This window comes from Rhinichthys klamathensis, unplaced genomic scaffold, assembly GCF_029890125.1.
Source record: "Rhinichthys klamathensis goyatoka isolate OS25496 unplaced genomic scaffold, OSU_Roscu_1.1 h1tg000048l_1, whole genome shotgun sequence".
Lineage (NCBI taxonomy): Eukaryota > Metazoa > Chordata > Actinopteri > Cypriniformes > Leuciscidae > Rhinichthys > Rhinichthys klamathensis.
This window is the reverse complement of record NW_026606594.1, coordinates 2,134,582-2,157,995: the sequence shown is the minus strand read 5'-3', so window position 1 is coordinate 2,157,995 and position 23,414 is coordinate 2,134,582. Positions and strand designations below refer to the sequence as shown.

At 37.7% G+C, this 23,414-nt stretch overlaps 1 protein-coding gene across 1 annotated transcript in view; it reads left to right on the top strand.

The window, feature by feature from the left end:
* The window catches only part of usp6nl (USP6 N-terminal like), a 32,649-nt gene extending 10,572 nt beyond the window's left edge, over positions 1-22,077 (top strand). Inside the window, exons 2-14 of the mRNA XM_056247517.1 lie at positions 2,702-2,775; positions 5,953-6,035; positions 7,193-7,232; positions 8,150-8,230; positions 12,612-12,719; positions 13,113-13,222; positions 14,544-14,592; positions 14,779-14,899; positions 15,761-15,855; positions 16,988-17,053; positions 17,167-17,266; positions 17,618-17,770; positions 20,170-22,077. Coding sequence (XP_056103492.1) covers positions 2,702-2,775; positions 5,953-6,035; positions 7,193-7,232; positions 8,150-8,230; positions 12,612-12,719; positions 13,113-13,222; positions 14,544-14,592; positions 14,779-14,899; positions 15,761-15,855; positions 16,988-17,053; positions 17,167-17,266; positions 17,618-17,770; positions 20,170-21,569 — 2,480 coding nt within the window. The 3' untranslated portion in view covers positions 21,570-22,077. The remainder of the gene's footprint in view (positions 1-2,701; positions 2,776-5,952; positions 6,036-7,192; positions 7,233-8,149; positions 8,231-12,611; positions 12,720-13,112; positions 13,223-14,543; positions 14,593-14,778; positions 14,900-15,760; positions 15,856-16,987; positions 17,054-17,166; positions 17,267-17,617; positions 17,771-20,169) is intronic.
* Positions 22,078-23,414: the final 1,337 nt, after the last annotated feature.

The window sequence follows — 23,414 nt, the reverse complement described above, 5'->3', positions numbered from 1 at the left end:
TCACTTTTCTCATCTTGTCTCTTATACTGTCTTCTTTTGTCACCTATTATTTTCTCTTCTCTCATCTCCTCTCTCACTTACTCTTTATTTCTCTTCTCGGCTCATCTTGTCTCTTCTCATCTCTCCTGTTCTTGTCTTGTCTCACATACTACCTTCTCTTACATGCTCTCTACTTTTCTGTCTCATCTCATCTTTTCTTGTCTTGCATCTTCTTTTATCATCTATTCTGTTCTCTTCTTGTCTCATCTTTCATACGTCTTTCCCCTCTCATGATCTTGTATCTTGTTGTGTTTCTTTTTTTCACATACAGCTTTCTCTTCTCATTTTGTCTTATCTCATATTATGTCTCCTCTTACATGCTTTCTACTTTGCTCATATTTTCTCCCACATTCTCTCTTCGCACATAATCGTTTCTTGCATACTCTCTTCATTTCTCACATACTCTTCCTTTCGCATCTTGGCTCATTTCTCTCATTTCTTGGCTCTTGTCTCTTCTCGTCTTTACTGCTCTTGTCTCGTCACACATTTCTATTGCATGCCTTTTCTCTCTCATAATCATAATCTCTTATCTTTTCTATCATCTCACATACTCACTTCTTCTCTCGTCTCATCTCGTCTCGTCTCATATCACATTCTATCTCCTCTTAAGTAGGTTCTTCTTTTATATTTTTTTCTTCTCTCTCACATAATCTCCTCTCATTTTGTTTCTTGTATTTTTTTTCTTTCACATACTACTCTATTCTCATTTCAACTTGTCTCTTCTTTTCTATTCGTATAATGTCTTCTTGTCTCGTCTCTTCTCCTCTTGCCTTGTGTATTCTCACCTCTTCATCTAGTCTCTTCACCTATTCTAATCTTAACTCTTCTTGTCTAGTCTCATTCACTGTCTCATCACATCTCATCTGCTCCACGTGCTTCTATTTTCACTCTACTTGCATCTGTTAAATACACACACTCACACACACAAACAAGCACCATCCTTCCATAAAAATTCCATTGGCTTTAAAAGCCTATTCATTCAGAACTGAGAATCTGGCTGGCTTTGACCCAAGGGCTGAAAGCTGGTGGAAGCCTGTGTAAGTAAGTGTTGCCTGCAAAATACACTCAGAAAGGGAACCAAGCCAAACAGGAAGTGTCAGCGTTAACCTATTTCCAGGAGAGGAAATGATTGGCCACTACGTGCGCTGGTGGTAATTTCATTGGCCGGCTGCATGTGAAAAATAGATGTGTTTGTGCACTGGCACCAAGACACATTAAATACACTGAAAACCCAATCCTACATCAACAGCTCCACAGCAGAGCTCTTCACGGGAGAATGTTTCCATCTGATCGTGTGTCTACACACTTCATAGACAACATCAAAGTCCAGGCTGGGATCCAGTAGGGTGCTTTATTGCCCTCAAACACACACTTTTCTCTTATCTCACTCTGTTTCTCGAGCTGTGCAGCGTCTGTAGCATGCTGTCAAATGCCACAGAAAATCATCTCAGTTTGTAAAAATAAACACAATTGCTTTTAGTTTAATGCTTTTAGTGCATGTGCAATTCAGTATTATTGGAATTATTTGGGACAATACGTTTTGGAGAGTATGTGATGCTTGTGTTTTTGGAGGGAAAAAAACTTATATTTTCTTCACACCAATGTGGGTTACTCAAGGGATAGTTCACTCATAAATGAAAATTCTGTCATCATTTCCTCACCCTCATGTTGTTTCAAACCTGTAGGGCTTCTTCTGTGAATCACAATATATTTATGATATATGTTATATAATAATATTATATAATATATTTTGACGAATGTTGGTAACCAAGAATCTTTGGTGGCCATTGACTTCCATTTTTATGGAGTAAAAAAAAAACACTGAGATTTCTCAAAGTATCTTCTTTTGTGTTCCGCAGTAGAATAAGTCATTCAGGTTTGGAAAGACATGAGGGTGAGTCAGTAATTATGACACAAATTTAATTTCTTCACTTTTCAAGGCTTTTGTCATCCTTTTAGTTATGGGACAACTTATGATTATTCAACAGTACTTTGCAGATAATTACAGAAAATGTTTCCAGGTATACATGGTCATTACAGGAGTTGAAAGATTGGATGTTTGCACAGACCGGCTTATTATAATAAAATCATATTATTAACATATATAATATTTACATCTTGTGGCTATGCTTTCGAAACAGTTTATTGTGTTGCAGTAGAATATTTTTTATCTATCAAGATGACAGACAGCATTGAATCGACTGTTTAAACAGCCTCTGATTTTATTTTTTATAAACTTTCAATATTGTTTTCTCCTCATAATACAGATGTACTGTATTGAACACGGAACCTTCCTATAAAAGCAGACCCACGTTGTTTGCTTTAGATGTGAATGACGCAGTTTGCCCTTGAGAGCCACATACTGGCTCAGACCTATGTGAACAGCCACTTGTTGCTATGCTCTAGCAGATAGAAAAGAGAGAATGTGTGCGTGTGTGTGTGTGTGTGTGTGTGTGTGTGTGTGTGTGTGTGTGTGTGTGTGTGTGTGTGTGTGTGTGTGTGTGTGTGTGTGTGTGTGTGTTGTTAAAGTGCAAAGAAGGTCCAACTTCTTTTCATTTCTGTAAGCCAGGCTTATTAGTGAGATGATTCACGTACTGGACGGTGAAAACTGCAGCTAATTGGCTTGCATTTTTTTTTCTTTTTTCTTTTTTTCTCTTTCCAGCGTCTAATTCAGAGCAGGATGCTGCAGTGAAGTTGGAACAGGAGCGAGCTGAGATACTCGCCAAATATGACAAGGTGAGAGAAAACAGCCGTCATTCACTCACCAGCCAAATACCCTCCAATACACTTCCAAGAAAAACAGTAACACAACAAACACGTACTCTGATCCAATCAGATAATTCACAACCTGCGCACATCATGTTCGACGTGCGGGTTTTCTTTGGGAAGATTCTCTGTAATCTTATCTGCGAAACTTTGCTGAAACGTTGTCTGTCTGATGTTAGAAAGATTGATCCTGATTGGTCAAAAGAGTGCTCTAGAATTGCTGAAATATGTAGCTGGCATGATGTGAAACACCTGTTTCCCAGCTGCTATGTATATCACTTATGTTGGGAGGCTAACTTTTATCCCAAGTTCACATCTGGCATTCTATCTTCATCCATGCTTTCCAGAAGATACACTCGTTAAAAGACATAGGTGAAGTATGTTGGCTTACATGGAAGGAAGTGGCCTTAAAAGTGAAATGAGACCTCACACTACATTGATGCATAATGATTATGTGGTAATAAATATTACGAATATTATGTGGTAATAAATATTAGGAACATTATGACTTCACCTGTCCCCTTTCTATGATTAATGTGTGTTTTCACTGAAAGCTTGTGTAAGGTCTCATGGTTTTTCTCATGAAATCTCTCAAGCATGGTCGGTTTGTTAATTGATAGTTTAAATTGAGTGTAATCTGAGCACTCATTAGGGAGCTGTAATTCTGTAACGTGTCTGTTAATTGGATTGTGATAAGCTCCCTTACGCGGGGATTCTCCTCTCAACTCAAGAGAGCACAACACCTAAACTCCATTACAGTTTTTAGTTAGTTATTTTATTTTTTATTTTTTTAAGTTTTAACATTTCTACTCCCTGAATTCTTGCATTTTTGCACAACTTGCTCCCAACGCACTATTGAAAACGGATACTAGTTCACAAAAACCTCTTTGTTGTTCCAAACCTGTTTTTTGTTTTGTTTTGTTTTGTTTTGTTTTGTTTTGTTTTGTTTTGTTTTGTTTTTGTTTTGTTTTGTTTTGTTTTGTTTTGTTTTGTTTTGTTTTGTTTTTTGTTTTGTTTTGATAATGAAAGTAAAAGAGGACTGGGTCGAGAATGACCAAAACACCATAAAAGTAGTGCATGAATGATTCATGTATTATGTTTTTCAGAAGCCATACAACAGGGAGAAACAGACTGAATTTTAAGTCAAAAACGGCCAGTGCGGGAACAAAAATGTTTTGTTCCCGCACTGATTTAACTCACTGATTCATCCTTTCAGCGGTGTGTTGAAGGGGATGAATTAAGAGCCCAAATTCCTTAAGAGGTTTTGTTGTGTCCAACAGTAACAGTTGGACTGTCAACACAACAAATCGCTCACTGAGAAGATGTGTCCTAAATCCATCCCCTCCAAAGCACAGCCATCCAAACAGCGCATCTGCAACAGACTCCATATTATGTATATTACAGAACTCATTGTTCAGGCTCTAGTTTTGGGTGTTGTCACATTTTACAGTAACAGAAGGGAAGTGTGAATGCCACTAAGCCAGGTAGTGATGTCATTTAATAGTCACTCATTGTTTAAATGTCAAATGTTAGTCCAATATCATAAAATACAAATGTAAACATGTTAGTGCATGCCATTTTGTTCTTGTGAGGTCATTCTGTCAGGTCTAGAGGGATGAATAGATGCAAAAAGACATGAGAGAAAACAGTGGAGGAGGGGTGCGCCCTTGGCATGTGTCGCAGGCCGAAATATTTCCCACAGCCATGCGTGTCACTGTGACATGCCATCAGATTAGCATATCCCACTGTAGATTTATGCCTGTGACACACAGGAGAGGGTGAGACAGAGATAAACGAGTGTGTGCGTGTGCCCTTGATATGGCTTCTCTGTCTCTGATTTTCGATTTCCTTCATACTCTTTCTTTTTTATCGCTCCCACTCTTGTTCTCGCTCCTGCCGATTGATTCCTCCCGTTCTTTTCTCGTTCTCCAGCCCTCCCAGATCTATCAAGACCTTCACATTTGCTTTACATTTAAATTTGCATACATTTTCTTGCCAAAGTGACAAAGTGCACATGTTGTTTATTGCATAGTTAGTCATTGGTGTGACAGTTCAATGGCTTTTGGGATGAAATTATTTTGTCAATGGGTAGCGTGCTTCACTTTTCTTTTCATATGTTTAAGTGACACATTTAAAATGTGAATACAAAATTGCCATTTGTCAAACTAGACATGCATAGTGCACACAAATGATTGAAACTATGTATTTATTTCATTGTTTAATTACAATTTTTATATTGGCCATTTATCGGTTATACATGGAAGCTTGTTTCCGCCACAGAATGAAACATTTTAAAAGATAATTGCGACTTTTTATCTCACAATTGCGAGTTTACATCTCGCAATTCTGAATTTATAACACGCAATTGCGAGATTATACCTCGCAATTCTGACATTATTCTCAAAATTGTGAGATATAAACTTGCAATTGTGAGTTATAAAGTCCAAGTCTTAGGGAAAAAAGACTGACTTTTTTCTTCAGAATTGCGAATTTATATCTCACAATTCTGACTTTATAACACACAATTACGACTATATATTACACAATTCTGAGATAAAAAGTCAGACTTGCGAGATGTAAACTCGCAATTGTGAGAAAAAAAGTCAGAATTGTGAGATTAAAAGTCGCAATTACCTTTTTTTTTTTTATTCTGTGGCGGAAACAAGCTTCCATAGTTATCAGTCATATTATCAAAATAATTATCGGCTTATATTTAAATGAAGTCTCTATGTTAAGCAGCCCTGAATTAACTGCACAAGTTTACTTTACGAAAAAGTTTAAGTTTAGAAAAACAAATTGTGTGTAATGTGTATGTGTGGTCAGAACATGTGTCTCTCCGTGGTCCATGTGTGTCTCTCCTTTTGTAAACACACTGTTCTTACTCAAGGATGATCTGTTTCTGCCCCAGGTGCCTCTCTCTTTATTTCTGTTCTTTGTATAGTTTATTTGTGGTGTACTGAACCTGTCCACATTCTGCCCACCCCTCATTATATACCTGCCTAAAATATGTACGAAGAGCAAATTCACAGATCAGTGGAGCCAAACACTTTAAGAACTCAAGCCTTGAGCAACTCCACACACACATACACGCTAAAACTATGTCTCAACTGATGTGTACTCACTGCTTTGTGTTATTTGTGCTTTCAGGGTAAAGAAAGTGCGGAGGTGGAGCCGTGGGAGGAGGCCAATTTTGATCTGTATAAAGCGGTGGACCGCTTCGGATTCCTGCAGTAAGAAATGTGCATTATTCTGTTCTGTGAGATCTTACACATGAGTGAGGAGATGCAGGTACTAGAGAAAGCCAGCAGAGTCAGAGCGCTCCCTGAAGCCCTATTTTGTTGTTTGTCTTTTTCATTGGCGTGTCCTGTCTTCTCGTTTCTCCTCTCTTCTCGGCCTGGCAGGGAGGTTTGAGGTTTACCCAGGCCCCTTAAACAGCAGTGCCCTATGCGATATTTATAGGGTGCCACATGTGTCTGGCAGATCAGGACTCTCTAATTGCAGGGGTGAAGAAAAAAAAAAAACTCTGGAAGAGTACAAGGAAACTGAGAGATAGATAGACCTGGCTCAGGAACACATGCCAGTGTTTCTTATGATTTTGTTTTTGTTTTTTGTTTTGTTTTCTGTTTGTTCTGTATTTTAAGGGTTTGTTTGTTGTTGTTTTTTGTTCCTTTGCTTTGTTTGCTTTGATCGTATGCTTTTGTTCTGCTCTTTTTTGTTTTTGTTTGCTTTAAGTTTTGTTTGGGCTTTGTTTTGTTTTTGCTTTGTTTTGTTTTTCTAAAGATCTCAATGTTTGTTTAAAAAAATTACCATATGAACACGTCAATAATTACACTGATTCTGATTGGGTTTTCACAACAACAGATTAGAACTCTTCAAGTAATTTATTTCGTCCGCAGTGCTGCCTTAGAAAGTTGCTGCCTATGTAGACAGAAATGAAGCTCTCTAAGGTTTGGAACAGAGCCAGAATGTCATGTCACGACTTCCCTGGGTTTCCTCATGAATATCCCAGATCAGATCCAAAATGGCAGCCATTTCCTGTTTGCTTAGCTGACTAAGATCTTGCACTTTGAACAGTTTCAGGGGTGGGGGTCATGAGGGTATCATTACCAATAATGATGTTTATTTATCCAGTTATGTTCACTTCCTGTGGAACAAAGTAATTCCTTTTTCAGTAATACATGTGAGAAACCAAGATTTGACGTCAGCAGCATAAACCAGTGTATGATTTATGGATGCGTTTTCTGTCCCTGCATGGCCATCATGTTATGTGAATAGTGGACAGACATTAGTAGCTATTTGAGAGTCCAGTGTAGTCTGACTAAAATGAGTTTTGTCCAACTGTGTGTATTTCCTTTTTTTATAATAAAGTGTGTTCTGTCTTTCACAGTGAGGATGAGCTTCCAATGTATGACGTAGTTGAGGAAAAGGTGAGTCCAGTGCTCTGTTTGTATCCAAGGCAACAACATGGTTAAACTTAAACCTTATGTATTCATTCTGCATCTGTGAAAAAATAGAACCAAGATCAGTAGGATGAGGAAGACACTTTAAACCTATTTATCAACACAATTGTGTGCAATGTTTAGGCTTTATTACAAAAACTTAACTTAAGTAATGGAGTGACTTTAAGTGTAAACATGCAGTAAGTTTGAATGAATTCCTTTTTATGTAGAATAATTGCCATTTGGATGCAAGTATGATTCCCCTTCTCATGTAAATTACCGTAGATTCCACATGAATCAAGTTTGTTGTAATTTTTCATATCCATAACTCCTGATAAAAATAAATACTCACTATAGTAACCCAAAAATCGCTGTATTTCCAGTGTAGAGCTGCAGAATACATAACATATAACACATAGGAAGGAACGTCATTGGATAAGAAAACAAAATAGACATTCATTTTAAAGAAAGCTATAGGGCAACTGTGTGAATTTGAGGGGAATGGACTTCATACATCCACTAAATGTCTTTCACCACTTGGTTAAAAGTAAATATAAAAATGACAGACAAGTGATTCAGATTTAAAATTTCTTGATTTTTTTATCACACATTTATCATGCAAAAAGCACTTAAAGTGTCAGCTTATAAAGTGAAAATGAGCTCTAAATTGGAGAAACACGGAAACATTGCGTCCTCAGAGTCCGTTATGTTCTTGTAGAGAAAATATCTGAAATGTCTTTTGAAATGTGTTTTTAATGGGTGGCCTCCTAAATTTTAATACTGCTTTCTAGATCTCACTGAAATCCATTTTCATTCAAGTCCTCTCAGTGTTAAACATTAAACATTAATGTATTGTTTGTCTTTTTTTATTTATTGTAATACATGTTTGCATTTTGTCTGTTTAGCATAAACATCTTGAATTGGAGAGAACGACAAAATGGCTGAAAATGTTGAAAAGCTGGGAGAAATACAAGACCAGCGACAAGGTGCGTGTATAACATTCTCTGGAGGACTTTGAGAAAGTCAGTTTCTCGGTCTTTCATCTTGTGCGTGTGAATGGCTGAAGTTCCCTTTGGCTGTCTCTGTCCTGTGTATTGGCTGACATTGGACCGGTCCCCTAAGAAAACCACTGTCCTGTTTCAGCTGCATACAATCTGTCTGTGTCTGTCTATATTGTTTGGACATCTTCAGGCAGCTTGGTGTGTTCAATTGCATTTCTGTCCACTAACAGTGTCTGGTGTGAAATGAGCAATCTCCATACTGCCTGAGGTGGAGCGTGACCGTTGTGCAGTTTATTACTCTGTGTAGAAGCTAATCATTACTTATTATTAGGCCGATTAGTTTGATTAGATTGTCACACTGTGTCTACACCAAGCAAGCATTAGCATGAAACAATGCATTCCTGTATTTTTCCCACTGCAAAGCTACTCCATTTCACTCCCTCTCAAAAAGGATGCTAATTCTTATTTAGCATACATTTGTCATTTTGTGTTAAAAAGAAAAAGATGCAACAGTGTGTCCAACACAACATGTTCATTTTCATCCAATCACATTGCTGCTTGCGTCACTTTGTGAGCCGTTATTCTTCTCACAAGCAAGTATCCCCGCGCTCATCATCATCGGAGGATATCTTCGATTCGTGGAGGTAAGAAAAGTGTCTGTATTTGGCATTAGATGTTTACTTTTGTGTTAATTTGTAACTTAAAGTTATAAAAAGTTTATGCTTTCTTTTATTCGTTTTATTGTGTGTGGATTCGCTTCTAAATAGTCAATGACACATTGTAGCCATCTCTCTCTCATTGAAAAGCAACGTATTGTGTAAAATGCCCTAAGAAGTTAACATTATCTGTATCTTAAGTTTTTTTTGCTTTCTTGCTAATGTTGGATTGCTATATTCGTTATGTGTATAAAAAACAAATGTGTGTTATTTGCACTCTTGCAGCTTTGAATGGAAGACGCCCCTGGAGAACTTGTGGCAGTTATTGACAGCTCATCTCTTGTATGCTCTGCACTCGAACACATACGTAAATACAAATGATTAATGTTAAAGATGCTTTCAAACACCACTTTTTTAATTTGAAGTACAATCTTTATTAATTGTTAACTCTTCAGAAAAATTTCACTCATACAACATTGTTAATGTTTAAATTAAATACATTTTTGAATGTCGACTTTTTTCTGTTTAATAAATTGTATATAAACTACATGTGAGTTTGTTGTGTTTTATTACATACAAGTTTTTACACAAAAATAACACATAACTATAACATTAGTGTGTATAAGATTTCAACATACTCTCTGTGTTAGTAACACATTACAAATATGTGTGTGAGATGATTGCTATGCATTTTATTTGTTATATATATCAACTTTTTTTATTGTATGTACTGTATGCTATAATATTATCAGTATTTGACACATAGCCTGTTAATGCACTTATTTCATCAATTTAACAATTTTTTGTATTATTATAATTTTTTTATATTTAAATAATAGTTTTTTTCCAATTTGTTAAATACATTTTTTTTTTTTTTTTGTTATTGCAATATTTAAATTTAATATGATATATAATAAAATTTGTTTGTATAATATTTTAAAAAAAGATTAAGTAGTTGAAGTATTTCATATACTTCAGCAATACTAACATTATGTATAAAACTGTTGCGCGGTTCTATAGAAACCTGGTTTACAGTATGTATGTTATAATAGTAGGAATGACAGGGACACATTTCACCATTGCTAAAGTCTAGCTCTGTCAACAATGGAAATTATCTGGTGATCTAGATTTGCATGTTGGCCAGAATTAATATATATAAATATTAGTCTGAAGTGATTGGCAGATTTTATTTCCCATGATCTGAGGTGCAAGGTCAGTACCCATCCTGTTCTTCCTCTGCTGACTGACTGAGAACTTGCAGGATAGATCGGGGTGACATTCACTCTTTAATCACCAAGTGTCAAGTGTATTATTCCAGACAAATCCCACCCGGTTCATGTCCTGTTTGATCTTCAGCCGTCTAACTCATGCTATCATTCATTTTTTAGTTTGTTTTTCGGTATCTGTCCTGTGCCATGATTCTTGCATCTTTAAGATTTAAAATCTACAACTGATTTTCTTAAATTGTTTATATGACGAACAATTCATCCACATAAGTATTGTTTCATCGTTTCCAAGTATGTTATGTTTAGCTGTTTTATTAAACTGCCCATTATGTTTACTATACTGTAGGTACATCGTCTAGTTTTATAATCCTATATAGCAGGAATGCTCAAACATTATGTCAGCCGAACCCATTTGACCTTGTACCCAGTGAGATTTTACATTAATGCTAAGGTTGGCAAAGTTTTATAAAGTTTTGAAACTCTCTTCACATCCTGATAGCAATCAATAATAGAAGTGGTCTAAATATTAAAACATGTTTATGTCCAAGAAATGTTCGTCCAATCCTTGCATTCGGCCCGAATGCAATGATACGATGTCCTACCTGCCTGTCAACATACCTCCATGCACCCTGTTCGCCCGCAGACATCACACATCATCAGCGTGTCCCATGATCCAATGTAGAGTTGTAGTCAGACAGTCACTGAGCGCCACAAACAAACAGCAGCCGCCTTTACAGTTCCTCCTAAACCAAAACAATGAGCTTATGCTGCGTTCACTTCACGCCATGTCAACCGTAATTACGAGATGACATCCCGTGACGTTCTACTCGGAGCGGTTCACATCCTCAGACTCAGATTTATGAGTTTCCCTAGCAACATTATCAACGCCGAAATGAATCTGCAGCAGTCAGGTGGTTCAGATAGGAGCTCTGCAAGTTGTTTACGTTCAGTAATATTATGTGCTTTGAGACACAAAGTAATTTACCACTATCTCTCGTGACGTTTTGCAGACTCTTGTGTGTGTATTTATGTGTTTTGAAGGAGGTGTGTGTTTGGAGAGCGTCTGAAGGGATCTTTTGCTTTCAAATCTTGCCTTGCCAAAATATTTCAGTAATTTAACAAATGATTTGCATTTGCAATTGTTTTGATTTGTTTATTTAAAAAAAAAAAAATCATTTCAAATTTTCATTTGTATAATTTAATTATTAGTTTCTAATCAATAGACTATATAGTATCGATCTGCATGGTTGTTTTGGTTCTGACTTCATTGTACTGCACTCACTCCGGAGACATCTTGGTTATAGTGTTTTTTGTAGAACAGATGGAGTCATTGACTTCATCCGCAATTACAAAGCCAATCCCCCGCTAACAAACACACTTAAACACATAAGCAAACACACACAGACACCTGCCGATTTGTAATGTCTCGTTTTTATTCAAACAAACAAACAGTCTTAATCGCCTCATTTCGCCGAGATTAGAGGCAGAAACACACACACACACACACACTCGTTGGGTTTGTGGCTGTGGGATATGTGCCCACTGATGTCTGTCAATTATCAGCTCCTCAAGAGCCTCCCAAAGATTATTAATAATGTCGTTACCATTATTGTAAGTGAACTACTCAGCAGCCATCAGTCCACACACACACACACACACACACACACACACACACACACACGGATGGGCCCTGAGGGCGGAAGAGACGTTCAGGAAATCACTTAGCAGCAGTAATGTGGACAGATGAGTGCAGGAAACTGGAGAGTGTTCATTCCTCTCTTTCACCTCTCAACCCCACCACCGTCGTACATCTCTCTCTCTCTCTCTCTCTCTCTCTCTCTCTCTGTTCCAGTGGGTGAGTTTAATGGCAGCTGAGAGACGATTCACGCCGGCCATTAGCTTTTGTGGTTTCAGCGTTTTGCTTTTGAGCTTTTAATCTGCCCTCTGATGGGAGTTTAATCTTTACTGACTGCACAATTACCTGTTAGAGACAGATGTGCTCTATTACACTGGTATTGAATGTGTTTAGACGGTGGGATTATAGTTATTGGGGGTGTCCTAATAACCAGGACAGCAGTATCTGTGTCCACATCGTTTAGTTGTATATAAAATATACCTTTGTTTGTTTGTTGTTTTCAATGTCTTTCATATTTTTAGCATGAATTCAAACTCCCAGTTCAATTTAACATATTTGACCATAATTAAATCCATTCCTGCCTAAAATTCTTCCAAAATCAGCACAGAAAATGTGGAAAGTCTGAAAATGCCATCTGGGTCTTCTCCTAACCATGACAAAGAAACAAAGTCATCTGTCTCTGATAGAGTTGTCTATATTCCAGATTGCAAAAGCATTAAACTTTATTAAGTAGCTTGGTGTCATTTTATTATTTTATTTCTTTAAAGGAGGGAAGAATTTTTTCCGACTAATCAAAATAATGCTGGGAAAAAAATCGAATCTTGTTTTGTTCGTGTGTGTGTGTGTAGCTGGCGAGAAGGATCTATAAGGGAATTCCACTGCAGCTCAGAGGTCAAGTTTGGTGTCTGCTGCTCGACGTCCCCAAAATCAAGGAGGAGAAGAAGGACTTCTATGAGGTAAAAACAGTCTCTCCATACACCATAGCCATGATTTTCTTTAGAGCTAGTTTATTCCTCAGAAATGTGTGTGTGTGTGTGTAAGAGAGAGTCAATATCTTTGCTTAAATATGACTTTCTAAAATTGCCAGCCCCTGAGGTTTGCAATGTAACACTTATGTGGTTTGACACACACACACCGCAGAGGGAAACATCACCCCAAACGGACAATAGCAGCTTTACTAAAGCCCTGCAGCATCCACGCAGACAGAAAACATGATTTGCAGGCTGTATTCTCCTTTAAACTGGAAGTGTTTGTGGTCTCATGCTGTGGTATCTGCAGAATGTTGACTATAATTCACTGCTAGTTAATATTTATTATGAACTCAATGCCCTGTCTCTTTATTTCTCCAGAAACTGAAGATCAGAGCGAGGGGGTTGTCTCCAGATGTCCGTCAGATTGATCTGGATGTGAATCGTACATATAGAGATCACATCATGTTCATGCACCGTTATGATGTCAAGTGAGCATCCAAACACACATCAACAGAAATACACACACAGATACACAGGAAGTTTTAATGTTTCATGCTACGATGGGCCCTCAATTCATGTAATGCCAGCTGACCTTAAAGGTACGGTACACTGTATAAGATGACCACTAGGCAATCTAGGTCCCTTAGCACATACAAAACACAACAATAGCAACATGGAGAGGTTTGCAATACAGATGTTTTCTTACAACATGACATTGTGTAGCCGCTCAGAAAGGAAGGAGCCTGGTATGAGTGGTTTTATTCCGTGCTGTCGCCGTCTTCGTCTTCATTATATTGTAATTTTCTACTCAACCGGTACTTTGCAGCAACACAACCTTTTTACTGCAGCGACAGCATGTTTCCTATAACAACGTCTGACATGTTTACGTTTTACGTGACGTGGGAAAGTGACATAAACCACACGAAATTCGATCAGACTGAAACCGATTTCCAGAAATGCGATTTGAATAGGATTTCACACAACATATGAATGTAGCTCAAAACGGATTTGTAAAAATCGCATTATGTTTTGTTTTTCTGCAGTTATAATCAGATTCTAATCGGATATGCACAAAGATTGGATTTTAACTGACAGTCTGAACATAGCCTAAATGTTTTTTTGTTTTGTTTTTTTATTCTGAACAAGTTATTCAAGTAGCCAAATATTTTGTGTTTTGCTTTTAGTTTTGTATTTGTTTTGTTTTCATATAATCAAGTATTTAATTTAATGTAATATAATATAATTTAATTTCTTTTATCTGAACAATTCATTCAAGTAGCCAAACATTTTATTGCAAATATTGCATACATTGTGGTGTTTTACCAGGCTTTCATACTAAATTGCTTTGCTGATGGAGACTCTTTTTTTTTATGTAGGGCTTTAATCTGTCTGTGTAAAATACATTTTTTATTTCTCCTCGGAGGTGCTTCCATTTCTCATGGCCATAAAACTGCTACATTTAACCAGCATGTGAAATGGAAAAGTTGCGAACGCAATGGAGCGAGAGAGAGAGAGAGAGACGCCCACACCCCACCGTTTCTCTTCGAGTTATTGGTGTATTGAATTGTGACAGGGCTAAAGCGCTCATATTGATTGATGTGACATTTACCTGTGGAGATTTGAAAGGGTCAGATCATTCTCACAGTGTGGCCTTAGACATCCACAAGACAGAAATGGGAATGAGACAATGAGAGAGGGAAATAATCGAACATGCAAAAAATGTGCTAAAACTTAATGATCTATGGCATTTAAAATGAAAAGGAGAATGGAGGATGTGTACATTATTGTTTTGTGTGTGCTGTGTTTCAGACAGCAGGATCTGTTTCATGTGCTCACTGCGTACTCCGTTTATAACACGGTGAGTCACAAATACCCCTTTTTTAAATAGCCACGCTGATTTCAGTTTGCTTCCCAATATTGAATTAAATCGCTGTCTCAGAGTCAGCAATCATTTTTGAGGATGGTTTTAGTTTATGTGTGGAAAGAAGCTGCACACAATGGATTCTCACTCTTATGGTGCGTGTGTGTGTGTGTGTGTGTGTAGGAGGTGGGCTATTGTCAGGGCATGAGTCAGATCACTGCTCTGTTACTCATCTATATGAATGAGGAAGATGCTTTCTGGGCACTGGTTAAGCTGCTGTCTGGACAGAGACATACCATGCACGGTACATCCACACTCTTTTACCCACTCTAGATCTGTGGTACTGAACTGGTGTTGAGAAGTAATGATAATAATAATAAAAATCATCATCATAACAATAGTGCATATGTTAGATTGCAAAATAATATCATTTGTGTAATGGAAGAGAAAAGAAATGGAAGAGAAAGTGCATCCATTTAAATTCAAGATAATCCAAACAGCCAGCAATTATAAAATTAAATAAATATCCAAATTAAATGACTACTAATACTGCGAATAATAATATAGTTATTATTTATTTATGTATTTTTTCAAAGAACTATGCGTCCACTTAAATTCAAAATAATCCAAACACCCTGTAATTATAAAATTAAATACATTTCTAAAATAAATTATTAATAATAATATACAATATTTTTATTTTTATTTGTTGTTTTTTTTCCAAAGAACTTTGTCCACTTAAATATAAGATCATTCAAACAGCCAGCAATTATGCAATTAAATAAATATCTAAAATAAACAAATAAATAATGTATTATTATTATTAACTTAAATTTTTATTTATGAATTGCAATTAAAATAATTAATAAATTTAATAAAAATTTAATAAATATCTCAAGTAAATTAATGAAATAAATAATTATTATTAATAATAGTAATACATTTAGGCTTATCCTATTCATAGTATATAAGTTCATAAATTCATAAAGTTTTGGGACCACTTGATGTCCAATGTAAAATCTGGGTCCTGAAGCAAAAATTATTTGAGAACCATTGAGCTACAACACTAATGTTGTGTTTACTTATTCAATACTGTATATTGTAAATATGCACTTCACATACAATTTTCTTTACCAAATTGAAAAATGTTGTTGTGATCCTCTAGGTTTCTTCGTACCAGGGTTCCCTAAACTCATGCGCTTTCAGGAGCATCATGATCGTATCCTGCAGAAGATGATGCCTAAACTCAAACAGCATCTAGTAAGAAAAAACAAACAACCAAAAAAACACCAAAACATCATGTTCTACATTCAAAAAGTGACATTTGAACCTTGGGCCACTTCACTCACACTTTTTTTGCATGCCAAGCTCTATTTTTAGTGTAGATACACTTAGAAGAAATGGCACAAGATATGTCACTGGGGCAGTACCCTGTAAAAAGTTTTTAATATGTACCGTTGAGGTGCTAATATGCACTCTTTTGGTACAAAAGTGTACCTTTTTAATTGGCCCCACCCCAGTGACATTTTTTGTACCACTTTTGTGTATTCATTTTATACTGATTAATGATTAGTGTCCTAAATTAACTTTTCACAATGGCTGAAAAGCTTCATATGCAGTCTTATTTTTGGCCTATATCGTGTTCTCTGTTTGTCAGTGTATTGGTGTCTTTTCTGAAGTAAACCCGAACAGAACAGCTGGCCAACCCTGAGTGCTCATGTCACAGAGAATCCACAAAGAAATGCCAGAAGGGATTCATTAAAGGGCAGAGTAGTTAATAAAAGGCAATATTAATTAATAAAGAGATGGATGGAGTGATGAATTAATCAATTATTTGTGTGTGAGAGTCAGCCTTTGATGTGGGTGGATTAGAAAGAGGATAAAAGAAAAGGATAAGCTTCACTCTTTAATGTGTATGTGTGATTATATGGCCATATGACACTATACAACTACACTATTTTTGCAGTATATATATATACACTGTGCACAATATATGAATCATCTATATGCATGGGATGCATGTACCTGGATGACCTACATTTTAGGAATACAAATGGTGTCGTATACAACCAAAGATCACACACATTGTGTGAGAGCGTATGTGCACTGCAAAGACTTGACCTCCCAGGTCTAGAGTGAGAAAAATTATATTATTTTTAATAGTATTATTTATTTATTTTTACAGAGCAGGATTCTAGGAGGAAAAAATAGAAAGAAACTCAAATGTGTAACTTACTACTTTTTTAAACATTCACCCATACAATTTAAATAAGTATATGCTGTGCAGTGGGTTACACAGTAGTATTGCTTGTGTGGGCATGCACAAAATGTTTGTATCTGCCTTTTGTTGCCATTCACTTATTAATAACTGTAACTTTGCTGCCCTCTACAGGATAACCAAGAGGTGTTCACCAGCCTGTACACTATGAAATGGTTCTTTCAGTGTTTCTTGGATCGGGTATGGACACTTAAAACATTATTTCAGTAAATCAGAGCATATTATCTTTTTCTGTTGCAATATTATTTGTGAAATCTCACTGATTTGAGTGCATTTATATGTGTTTTGAATAGACGCCGTTCACGCTCACGCTGAGAATATGGGACATTTATATTTTGGAAGGAGAGCGAGTTCTGACTGCAATGTCCTACACCATCCTCAAACTACACAAAAGTAATGACTGTGTGTGTGTTGTGTATGTGTGTGTCTTTACTTGGCTTTGTGGACAAAATTGCTTCTAAGGTACTGGTATATCTAAGGTTTAGATGCTAGCTAAACCTGAAAAATCTCCTTAAAAAACGTCATTAAAGCTAAAAATGTTTGAAATATTAATATATTAAATAAAATTATTGATATGTGCAAGGGAAAGCGTGCAAAATAAACCCTGAAAGGACTTAATAATAATAGACTGTATAGTTATTATAATTATTGTGTGGTTCTTAGGATTCAAAGACTTTGAGCATGTCACATTCTAGTTGTAACCACTTGTGTTTTCTCTGCTGTGTGTGTGTGTTTGCATGTTAGAGACACTCTTGAAGTTGTCTATGGAGGATCTGGTGAAGTTTCTGCAGGTGACTCTGTCAAAAGATTTCTGTTTTGAGGACGACTTTGTGATAGAGCAGCTTCAAAACTCCATGTCTGAGCTCAGACGATCTAAACTGGAGCTGCCACCTCCAGGTACTTTAAAAACACACGCACAAACACATACTAAAATCATGGCAAATCATAAAATGTATGGCTGTGTGTCACCACCCATAGAGGGAAGCATCCTGCTGCACACACTGTCTCCTGGTAATCTCTCTCTGACTCTATCTACTTTATCTTTTCCTTTATCTCTTGCACATACACACACACACTCATTCACTGCTGCTATGTATTGTTTGTCTAATCTGCGTTCTCTCCCTTTCGCTTCAAACATAGCTTCTGCTTACACTAGTGGGTCTGGGAAAGGAGGGCGCCAACCCTCCTACAAAACCAACCGGTGGGCAAAAACGCACTGACTACTTTATCTGTCAATCAACCAACCATTCGTTCGTCTACCCCTATATACACACGTCTCTCTCCCCTCGTTTGTTTCTCTGTCTCACACAAAACCTGGGTTCTTCAGCAAAATATTTTTTGGGGGTATGTATTGCAACAAGCTGAGTTCTAAAATTCAGTTGACAGGAAATGCTTATAATAAACACACTTAGATTAGTTCACTGCAAAAACTAGCAATACAAATATTTGTAACCTTTGTATTTTTGAGTAATTGAGTATTTCCTCGTTACCTTAGCAATGTGCTAACACCAAACTATTAGAATCAATTCTGAGTCTCCTAGCTAACAGGGAGCATTCCCAACGTTCATAAATAATGTTTTCATAACTTAGTGGGAACATTAGTATTTTTTTGCTGGGCTCATGTTCGATTTAAATGGGACCTATTATGCAAAATTCACTTTTACATGGTGTTTGAACATAAATGTGTGTCGGCACTGCAGTGTGTGTACACAACCACCCTATAATGGTAAAAATCCACCCACTTCTTTTATGTAATCCCCATAAATCATAAGCAGTGTAAATAAGCCGTTTGCAGTTTCTCTGTGACATCACTTTGCACAGGCTTTGCTACGACTGCTGCCGTATTAGCATAGACCCGCCCTGAGCATTTAACAGCAGCATCCAAGTAAGAAATATATTCTTATTAAAGCTACTAAAGTTATTTAGTCAAGATCTGTTTTTGTCATTGTTTGATTCATATTATTAACAGCATATATAGCAGTGGGTACTGTATAATACAATATACTTTTTACACAGATCTAATATACACATGCGATGTCTTTACTTGCTGTTTACGTTCACAGACAAAACCTACTGTGTTTATGTGAACTTTGTGTGTTTTTGATTATTATTAAATATGGCTTTAAAACGCATGCAGATAATACACTTTCGTGATGATGAAGGACTGCAATGTCACTTGAGTGATAGAGATGGAGATGATAATCAAAGCCGAACAGATGTTTTAGTTTTTGTCAGAGTATCCGAGGCACGAGCTGTACGGGCTCCGCCCTCTTCTGGAAAGTGGGGTGGGGAGCAGAAGCTCATTTGCATTTAAAGATAAATGCTCGAAAACAGCATGTTTTTCCTTCCACTCAATAATGGGCATTTACAACATGGTATAATAAATGATCTGTGGGGTATTTTGACCTGAAACTTCACAGGCACATTCTGGGCACACCTGAGACTTATATTACATCTTGTAAAAAGGGGCATAATAGGTCCCTTTTAATGAGCAATCATACATAACCATTCTTGATTTAAACAATAGTACATGCCATTTGGTCTGTAACCTGCATTTGATGCTTGGCAAATCTTAATTTTGGAACCAAAGTATGATAAACTAGCACCTTTGAAGGTGGTTTGTTTGGATTTGCCGTTTACGTTCCTCACAGCCCTTTCTCAACGCAAACCAAGAACCGCCCCAACCATCAGTATCTGTGTGTAAACGTTCATCATTCCCTTGACGTTTTCTTCAGTTTCCTTCACTGCGAACTTGAATATCGTGCACATTCTGTGTATTCCAAAACGTACCTAACACATCCTTTCTCCACATGATTTGTATGTTCACAGTCAGGCTTGAACAGTAAGTGTTGTGTTAATATTTTTATTTGTATTTTTTTAGCTTCTTAAATCCTCAGTGTTCCCAATCTGAGCTTTGATTTGACACCAGCCGTGGATGTTTGTGGTTTGTTTTTCTTTGAATGAAGTGTCAACTGTAACTCTTGTTTTATTTGGCAGTTTGGTTCTGCTAAAAGACATTCAGCTGCATGACTGTTGCATTTCAGTGTGTGTTTATATTGTCATGGTTTAAAAACTCCATGAAATGCAGTTTGCTTTCCAGGGGACATTCTCGTTCTACAGTATTTTTATTGTTCATAAATTTGTACACGCCCCTGAGAGCAAGAGTCGTCATCGATATTTTGATCTGTTTCTTATGAAGAGAGAGACTGCTTATAAAGTTTTCATGGAGTCTTTAATACCTGGCATTTCTGTGTTGATATTGGCTCTGATTGGCTGCTCTGCTGTCACCCGTGCAGGTAAGGAGGATGAGTTTCCTAAGAAACCATTAGGTCAACTTCCCCCTGAGCCTCCAGGATTGGCGACAGGAGCAACCAATCATGTGGCTAACGGGCAGCCGGTCGGACAGACAGGTGTGGGTCTCCCCCCTCGTGGTCCGAACCCTGCCGCAAGCACCAGTAAACGAGCAGAGTCTGGTCCCATCACTGATGGAACACCAGAAAGGTACCAAGAGAGTCGACCACCCATCTCACTGGACAAGGTGCCTCATCCAGACAAGAGCGAGAGGGATGCACGGGGTGTGGACACTCAAAAGGAAAGAGTCCCAACCCACTTGCCAAACAGCAGTGCAAGAGTTGGTGGGAAGGCGTCGACCCAGAACCAGACAAATCACAACTCCAATACTAGATCCAGCATGCGCAGGGAAATCGGACCTCGCTGGGTCAAGCCTTCCGAGGGCAGACTGGAAGCGGTCAAGGCTGCAGCAATTCGGGAAAGCCAGTCGAGTCTAAATACGGGTGTTCCACCCTCGCCCAGCTCCCTAACTCCAGAGGAAGCCTCCGGGGCACAGCGCCGACCCCATTCTCGGACATTTGTTTCAGGCTCCAACCGCGCTTCCAATGCCTCGCAATACGACAATGTCCCGGGACCAGACGGAGAGGTTATGGAAATTATAGAGCTGGAGAAACCACCATCTCGCCCCCCATCCCGACCATACACTGGACCTTCTTTGAGACAAGGCAGTCCCACCCGTTCTCCTAGTGGTGTAACTGGTGTCTCTCCCTTTAGAATGCCCAAACAGAGCATGATGCAATCCAAACCCGAACCTCGTGCACCTCTGCACTATCCACCTGGCATGACGCCTGTCTACACTACCTACATTTCGGATTCTCGGCCAGAGGAGAGACTATACGCGACTACGGGACGTGGCTCATCTAACCCTTCGCCTGAGAAAACTCTGATGAACAACAGCTACTTAACCTACCGACGGTCTCCGCCAAACATTCCCCCGCTCAGGGTTGCTCCGGCTGAGCTTTCTTCCCAGATAGACAGTGTTGGCGAGGGCGGGTATTACATGAGACAGCCCACCCGACTGGGGTCTCCTGCTTACCCGCCCACAGAACTGCGTTACGAGGGACACAGACAGAGAGAGGGCTGGTATGGGGACATGGAGGCAGGGCCTCCGCGATCTCCTGTGGGACTACCTCGATCTCCCAGCTTCCAGAAGGCTCAGCTGTCTCCCATTCACCCAGTTCAGGAGTTTAACTTTGCACCTGCAAATATCTCGGACGCTGTGCTCCATTTCAGAGGACACTACCAAGAGCACTCCAGCAGGCAACAGCTCCCCCCGCTGTTCGGAGGAGCACACTACAGGCAGGCACAGGAGGCCTTCGCAATGCAGGAGTCTATGCTGCTCTGAGAGGGACCGACAGAGACCGAAATAGAGGGATACACTGTATGAGTTAAGGCTAGCAAGCAGTTTTCTGTTGGCTTAATGCTTTTGCATTCTGTTTTGTTTGTTTGTTCGTTTTGTCTGGCAAGTCTTACTAAACAAGAGTTGCCAGTTTCAGGCATTTGTACTGATCAAAGACTGACTGAAGAATTTTGCTTTTGTTTTTGCCCGTAAAATAATCTTTAACTGCCGATGTGAGTGATATAACAGAGCGTAAATGTGCAAAGAGAGGTTTTTGTTGTTTGTTTAATTAGTACACTGAGATATTTAAATGGAGGGTTAAAGACAAACTCAGTTACTGATCTATTATCGTCTATTTTTTTAATGCATTTCAGACATAAACACATCCTTTAGAGGACAATTTATTCCTTGATTGTGAATATATATTTTTAAGAACAACGATTTGTGTAGGTTAGATACAGTATGGATAATTATGAACAACTAAAACAGTGAACATAAGTGCTGTTGGACAGAACATTTCGATGTATCACTACACAGTGTTCAAATGAAAGTAAAAGGCTTGTTTTATATAAAAATGCAGATATTTAATTTTAAATTGAAAGGGAAGTTTAGGGGGTATGTGCATTCGGAAAGTCTGTTAGTCACTGACCAGCAAGTAGATCTTATAATGTCAGTTCATCAAGGTTAAAACATAAAATAACAGATCAAACCGATTGATACTCGAGTTTGTTCAAATTCACTAACAGATGACTCTGTAACATAGGGTGGAATAAAGTACATTGGGACGCTTTTGGCAGTCAAAGTGGCCCAATTTACCCAAATTCATCCGATAAATGTCTGTGATGCCCAGTGCAAGTTATACAGTTAGTTACTGAAAACTCTGTTAGTATTCAATAATATGGCTGCTAGTTTGTTGTAGCATGCAGCTGCTGTGTTAAGTTGGTTGTACCTGTGCTGTTACTCAGTGGAATTCTTCTAATAATGGACCTTTTTTTATAGCAGCAAGATTATCAATTTCAAATTTTACAAAAGCACAGGTTTTACACATTATAACACAATCAACTCATTGAATCTCTACAGATCTATTGATATTTTTTCCAGTCCGTGCCATTTCCTAATCTTATTTAGGAAACTAGATTAGGCTGCTAACCCACTAACCCGTTTTTGAGTGAATCTTTTTTTTTTTCTTTTTTTTTTATCAGCCTACTTGACATGATTATACGGCATGGCAACACTACCAACTCATTTGACATTCATTTTAATATTACACACCAGTATATTTGCTACTGAATAAGCAGATGGATTATGTCATACTGTAATATACCCTAATGTCCAGCCCAAACAGCTTTCAGAACACTCCACGCAACACTCACTCTTTGTATCCCTTTCTGATGCCATCTGCTATCATACCACAGCAAAAAAAAAATATATATATATATATATATATTTTTTATGTCTTATTCATGGACAAGCAAACTAATTTATTATCTGCTCTAGCCCCAATTGTTTCCTTCTCCCATGCTTGTCTTTTCAGTATATAAACTGGTTTAGTGCATTTCATTTTGACACAGCATTCCAGTTCAGATTGTTGGACTGAACATTATGTCTTTGTTAAACTACTAAATGCAACTTGATTATCAGATTTCCCCTTCTCTAATAAAACAACATGGGGTGATTTAAAAAATGTGGCCACTGTTTTGTTTGTTCTGGCGTCTCAAATTGTTTAGTGAATGTATGAGATCTCATTCAATTCTAGAGACTGCTAAATATTTGGATGTATGAATTTTTTGCAACCACCAGATGTCTCCATCTGCTTGAACACATTGTGCAATTTGAGACAAGAGATCATTT